Source organism: Procambarus clarkii, chromosome 79 (genome assembly GCF_040958095.1).
Source record: "Procambarus clarkii isolate CNS0578487 chromosome 79, FALCON_Pclarkii_2.0, whole genome shotgun sequence".
NCBI classification, from domain to species: domain Eukaryota; kingdom Metazoa; phylum Arthropoda; class Malacostraca; order Decapoda; family Cambaridae; genus Procambarus; species Procambarus clarkii.
In genome coordinates this window covers 23,920,541-23,927,296 of record NC_091228.1, presented here as the reverse complement: position 1 = coordinate 23,927,296, position 6,756 = coordinate 23,920,541, and the positions used below count along the sequence as shown (strand labels likewise).

At 47.7% G+C, this 6,756-nt stretch overlaps 1 protein-coding gene across 1 annotated transcript in view; it reads right to left on the bottom strand.

The window, feature by feature from the left end:
- Nucleotides 1-237: 237 nt before the first annotated feature.
- Nucleotides 238-6,756, bottom strand: part of LOC123764585 (uncharacterized) — a 23,771-nt gene continuing 17,252 nt past the window's right edge. Inside the window, exons 5-7 of the mRNA XM_069314723.1 lie at nucleotides 6,125-6,193; nucleotides 3,744-3,808; nucleotides 238-1,193 (exon numbers count right to left, since the gene is read on the bottom strand). Coding sequence (XP_069170824.1) covers nucleotides 990-1,193; nucleotides 3,744-3,808; nucleotides 6,125-6,193 — 338 coding nt within the window. The 3' untranslated portion in view covers nucleotides 238-989. The remainder of the gene's footprint in view (nucleotides 1,194-3,743; nucleotides 3,809-6,124; nucleotides 6,194-6,756) is intronic.

The window sequence follows — 6,756 nt, the reverse complement described above, 5'->3', positions numbered from 1 at the left end:
TACAGCTGTTGTCTCCAGCCACAGCTGTACAGCTGTTGTCTCCAGCCACAGCTGTACAGCTGTTGTCTCCAGCCACAGCTGTACAGCTGTTGTCTCCAGCCACAGATGTACAGCTGTTGTCTCCAGCCACAGATGTACAGCTGTTGTCTCCAGCCACAGATGTACAGCTGTTGTCTCCAGCCACAGATGTACAGCTGTTGTCTCCAGCCACAGCTGTACAGCTGTTGTCTCCAGCCACAGCTGTACAGCTGCTGTCTCCAACCACAGCTGTACAGCTGTTGTCTCCAGCCACAGCTGTTGTCTCCAACCACAGCTGTACAGCTGTTGTCTCCAGCCACAGCTGTACAGCTGTTGTCTCCAGCCACAGCTGTACAGCTGTTGTCTCCAGCCACAGATGTACAGCTGTTGTCTCCAGCCAGAGCTGTACAGCTGTTGTCTCCAGCCACAGATGTACAGCTGTTGTCTCCAGCCACAGATGTACAGCTGTTGTCTCCAGCCACAGCTGTACAGCTGTTGTCTCCAGCCACAGCTGTACAGCTGTTGTCTCCAGCCACAGATGTACAGCTGTTGTCTCCAGCCAGAGCTGTACAGCTGTTGTCTCCAGCCAGAGCTGTACAGCTGTTGTCTCCAGCCACAGCTGTACAGCTGTTGTCTCCAGCCACAGCTGTACAGCTGTTGTCTCCAGCCACAGCTGTACAGCTGTTGTCTCCAGCCACAGCTGTACAGCTGTTGTCTCCAGCCACAGCTGTACAGCTGTTGTCTCCAGCCACAGCTGTAACAAGACAGTGGACCCAGGTGTGAAGACAAGGGTAAGAGAGACCTTGGGTGATACACAACCTCCGCGGTCAGGCAGGAAAAACAATAACAAACGAGTCCTTTAATTAAACATTGAAGCAGGGCTGAGGAACCGCCCCCCCCCCCACCCGGTTGCTCCAATGATCATCTCGTAGTTCCACTGTGAATGAGTTCTTTCTTCTAGTCAACTCCGCTCATGAATCTAAGCGGATGTCACCAGGACTGTCCTCAGGCAGGTCTTCGTAGCAGTAGGTGGCGACGGGGAGATCATTCACCACCAGCATGTTGGGGCGGCATCGCCAGTTGTCGGAGGGGGCGCAGGTGGCGTTGTAGATGGTGACCCCGTTCACCTTCACCTCCGTGAAGGTGAAGGGGCAAGGCCGCGTGTTCCATTTCTTCTGCAGAACAAGTTTCGTGTCCATTACATCACATCCATTATATCCAACCCGACCTCCAGTTTAGACTGTACCTATTATGTCGGTTGTCAATAGTCACGAATTCGTACGACTTAGCTTTTAGATTGTAGTATACTGACTAGTAAGGAATTCTTTTAAAATAAATAAAGCTAAAAAGCAATGTGTGTGCCAAGTATAGCACTTATGTATATTATATTATTTATTTATTTATTTATTTATTTATTTATTTATATATATAAATCCTTATTTATTTATATAAATCCTCGCTATATATAGCGAAATCCTTGTGGAAAAGTCCACTGGCCATATAATTTATATATATATATTATTCTTAGGCTTCAGATATCGTGTATTAGGCCAAGGAAGGTTAGGTTAGGTTAGGTTAGTTTGTCAAAGCAGCACAAGTAAAAAGTAGTTTTCAGGTTTGTCCATCTCAATAGTACAGATGTCTACTTTCTAATTTCGTTGTACGTCGGTATATATACTATGGTCCTCATCGTTACTATAGGTACAACCACAACAGGAGGATGGGCTGCTATATCACACACTGGAGAGAAGATCATTGTCAATTGTTATCATAACAAAGCTTTTGGGGATCATAGCTGGCGTTGAGGAAGTGTGTAGACAATTATGGGAGGCTGCAGAGCAGAGTAGAGTAGAGTAGGGTAGAGCAGAGCAGAGAAGCAGACGATCAGTATTAATCCTGATCTGGAAAATTAATAATTATTGTAGGAATTACCCAAGAAATTCCTTGCTTCTCTTTAGACAGTCTCAAGACCAGGTATCCCTGTCTTATCTAGACTCGTCATGTGTAACTGTCCACTGTCAACACTGGACATATGTTGTCCTCTAGTTAACGATCAAGAAGATATTTGAGAACATAGAAATCGAAGACGACATATCAGGGAGAATGTTGTTTTAGAGAACCAGACGGAGATTATTCAGTTATAACAATTCAATGTCATGATAATTCATGGTGTTAGACAGAGGGAGGAGGGTGTTAGACAGAGGGAGGAGGGTGTTAGACAGAGGGAGGAGGGTGTTAGACAGAGGGAGGAGGGTGTTAGACAGAGGGAGGAGGGTATTAGACAGAGGGAAGATGGTGTTAGACAGAGGGAGGATGGTGTTAGACAGAGGGAGGAGGGTATTAGACAGAGGGAGGAGGGTGTTAGACAGAGGGAGGAGGGTATTAGACAGAGGGAAGATGGTGTTAGACAGAGGGAGGAGGGTATTAGACAGAGGGAGGAGGGTGTTAGACAGAGGAAGGAGGGTATTAGACAGAGGGAGGAGGGTGTTAGACAGAGGAAGGAGGGTGTTAGACAGAGGGAGGAGGGTGTTAGACAGAGGGAAGATGGTGTTAGACAGAGGGAGGAGGGTGTTAGACAGAGGGAAGATGGTGTTAGACAGAGGGAGGAGGGTGTTAGACAGAGGGAAGATGGTGTTAGACAGAGGGAGGAGGGTGTTAGACAGAGGGAAGATGGTGTTAGACAGAGGGAGGAGGGTGTTAGACAGAGGGAAGATGGTGTTAGACAGAGGGAGGAGGGTATTAGACAGAGGGAAGATGGTGTTAGACAGAGGGAGGAGGGTATTAGACAGAGGGAAGATGGTGTTAGACAGAGGGAGGAGGGTATTAGACAGAGGGAGGAGGGTGTTAGACAGAGGAAGGAGGGTGTTAGACAGAGGGAGGAGGGTGTTAGACAGAGGGAGGAGGGTATTAGACAGAGGGAGGAGGGTGTTAGACAGAGGGAGGAGGGTGTTGGACAGAGGGAGGAGGGTGTTAGACAGAGGGAGGAGGGTGTTGGACAGAGGGAGGAGGGTATTAGACAGAGGGAGGATGGTGTTAGACAGAGGGAGGAGGGTATTAGACAAAGGGAGGAGGGTGTTAGACAGAGGGAGGAGGGTATTAGACAGAGGGAGGAGGGTGTTAGACAGAGGGAGGAGGGTGTTGGACAGAGGGAGGAGGGTGTTAGACAGAGGGAGGAGGGTATTAGACAGAGGGAGGAGGGTGTTAGACAGAGGGAGGATGGTGTTAGACAGAGGGAGGAGGGTATTAGACAGAGGGAAGATGGTGTTAGACAGAGGGAGGAGGGTATTAGACAGAGGAAGGAGGGTGTTAGACAGAGGGAGGAGGGTGTTAGACAGAGGGAGGAGGGTGTTAGACAGAGGGAGGAGGGTGTTAGACAGAAGGAGGAGGGTGTTAGACAGAGGGAGGAGGGTGTTAGACAAAGGGAGGAGGGTGTTAGACAGAGGGAAGATGGTGTTAGACAGAGGGAGGAGGGTGTTGGACAGAGGGAGGAGGGTGTTAGACAGAGGGAGGAGGGTGTTAGACAGAGGGAGGAGGGTATTAGACAGAGGGAAGATGGTGTTAGACAAGGGGAGGAAGGTGAGACAAACAGTAGGGCACTAACAAGCAGGCATACACTAGGGCACTAACAAGCAGGCATACACTAGGGCACTAACAAGCAGGCATACAATAGGAGCGTGAGACGCCCAATAAGGACATTACCAAGCAAAGCTTGTGTGTGGACATACCATGGGTTTAGCGAGGTTATGCTGCCTGTACGAACATGCCTTGTTTATGTCCCAGTCTCCGCCAACTGTGTACAGAAAGAGGTTGTTGTTTTAGATTCAGTTACTGGGAACAAAAAGTTCCAAGTAGCATGAGCTATGGTGAGTCCGTAGTGGACTTACCTGGCACAAGAGTGGGGCTGTAACTGAGAAAAAGGAGTCGGCGTGAGACAGTTGTAGCGGTATTATGGACGTGTTCGGCCAGCGGGTTATACTACCTCTCGTCGACGTGTTCGGCCAGCGGGTTATACTTCCTCTCGTCGACGTGTTCGGCCAGCGGGTTATACTTCCTCTCGTCGACGTGTTCGGCCAGCGGGTTATACTTCCTCTCGTCGACGTGTTCGGCCAGCGGGTTATACTTCCTCTCGTCGACGTGTTCGGCCAGCGGGTTATACTTCCTCTCGTCGACGTGTTCGGCCAGCGGGTTATACTACCTCTCGTCGACGTGTTCGGCCAGCGGGTTATACTTCCTCTCGTCGACGTGTTCGGCCAGCGGGTTATACTTCCTCTCGTCGACGTGTTCGGCCAGCGGGTTATACTTCCTCTCGTCGACGTGTTCGGCCAGCGGGTTATACTTCCTCTCGTCGACGTGTTCGGCCAGCGGGTTATACTTCCTCTCGTCGACGTGTTCGGCCAGCGGCTTAGGATTCCTCTCGTCGACGTGTTCAGCCAGCGGGTTATTCTTTCTCTCATCGACGTGTTCGGCCAGCGGCTTAGGCTTCCTCTCGTCGACGTGTTGAGCCAACGGGTTATGCTTCCTCTCGTCGACGTGTTCAGCCAGCGGCTTGGGCTTCCTCTCGTCGACGTGTTCAGCCAGCGGCTTGGGCTTCCTCTCGTCGACGTGTTCAGCCAGCGGCTTGGGCTTCCTCTCGTCGACGTGTTCAGCCAGCGGCTTGGGCTTCCTCTCGTCGACGTGTTCAGCCAGCGGCTTGGGCTTCCTCTCGTCGACAAAACCAATAAATCTAATTTTCAAGGAGAAAGTTCTACGGCAGTCTAACTGTGAGGGGCGAGTGTAGGAGCCGTCCTAAATGATAGGAGCGTCAAGGATCGAACGTCGGTCCTATATAAAGCAAGGCCGTCGCTGCACGTAGTTAAATACTACAGTTTGATGAAAGCAGAAGTGCATCGTGCATTAATTTGTGAAGTTATAGGATAAGAATTGATAAGAGAAAATGCTCAATTATACACAAATATTATCAACAAAATCTTAGTCAGTGCACAAATGATTATTCTTGGATTCCAGTTGGGCCAGATTCATGAAGCAGTTACGCAAGTACCTACGAACGTGTATATCTTTCTGCAATCTTTGACGGCTTTGGTTACATTTATTAATATAAACAGTTTACAAGCAATCAACTTGCCAATCAACTGTTGTTATTGATATAAACAGCCTCCTGGTGCTTCCGAGCTCATTAACTGTTTAATAATTGTAAACAAAGCCGTGAAAAATTGAGAAAATATGTACAGGTTCGTAAGTGCTTGTGTAACTGCTTCGTGAATCAGGCCTTAGACACGTGTCCTGCCTTACCCTTGATGCTTCTGCTCCAACTAGCAGTAAATAGGTACATCTGGAAGGATTAAGGTGGCTGTTGTGGCATGCATCCTGGGGAACAGTCAGCTGGTGGATAATGAGAGCTCATTAAGGCTAGCAGCATATCCTATCAACGGTAAAAACATATCCTGCCTCCGGTGAGGGATTTATATCCTGATTCATTAAGGCTTTTTATGTAACACTTTATCTCCAGTAAAGTTCACTCAATTATAAAGCTAAAATTACGTCGTGAAGCAGGCCGGAGTTTTAGCATCACGCGCTCTGTGACGCAATCAAAGGGGTTTGTGAAACTGTTCGTCGATAATTCTTGACGCAAGAGTTAATTTATAAACTGTCACTTCTACCCTCGCTTTATCTCTACTGTCTCGCTTCATGCAGGTCGGCGTTCAATCCTCGACCCTCCATGTGGTTGGGCATCATTCTTTTCTTATGTTTTTTTATTTATATATAATTCAAAAGTTGTTACATTCTTGTAAACCCTCTAGCACGCATAGCGTTTCTGGCAGATCCTTAAGGTCTTTAATCTTAACCATTCCTTCCCCCCGTCCCATCCTACCTAACCTAACCTACCCAACCTAACCTACCCTATCTTAACCAAAGCTAAACAAACATAATTAAGTCAGTAATTCATGTTGCTGGAATAATATATAACATTTCAAATAAACCCAATGAAAATTTTGTTTTGAAAATAACGAAAATCACTGCCTATTAGGCTAATCGGGCATTGCATACTAGGCCGAGTAGTAGGTTCTGGCTATAAGGTACGACATACACACCTGGAGCAGAGACATACCTGGAGCAGAGGCAGCAGGCAGCAGACAGCAGGAGACCAGCAGCACCAGCGCACAAGGGGAGACCATCTCTGTAAACCGGTATAATTGGGATGTTTACAATAATTATGGTAATATTTATGGTAATTCAAGCAAAATGATTATTATCAATAACACACTTAACAATAAAGAAATTATTTACGAAGCATACACAATAAATAGTTATGTTTGCTCCATAGTTAAGGAGTTAACGTACATGTACATGTACAGAGAGAGAGAGAGAAACAGAGACAGACAGAGCAGGTGAGAGAGCAAGAGAGAGAGAGAGAGCGAGAGAGATAGAACAAGAGAGAGAGAGAGAGCAAGAGAGAGAGAGAGAGCAAGAGAGAGAGAGAGAGAGAGAGAGAGAGAGAGAGAGAGAGAGAGAGAGAGAGAGAGAGAGAGAGAGAGAGAGAGAGAGAGAGAGAGAGAGAGAGAGAGAGATAGAACAAGAGAGAGAGAGAGAGAGAGAGAGAGCAAGAGAGAGGGAGAGAGAGCAAGAGAGAGAGAGAGCAAGAGCAAGGGAGAGCAAGAGAGAGAGAGAGCAGGAGAGAGAGAGAGAGAGAGCAAGAGAGAGAGAGAGAGCAAGAGAGAGTGAGAAAGAGAGAGAGAGAGA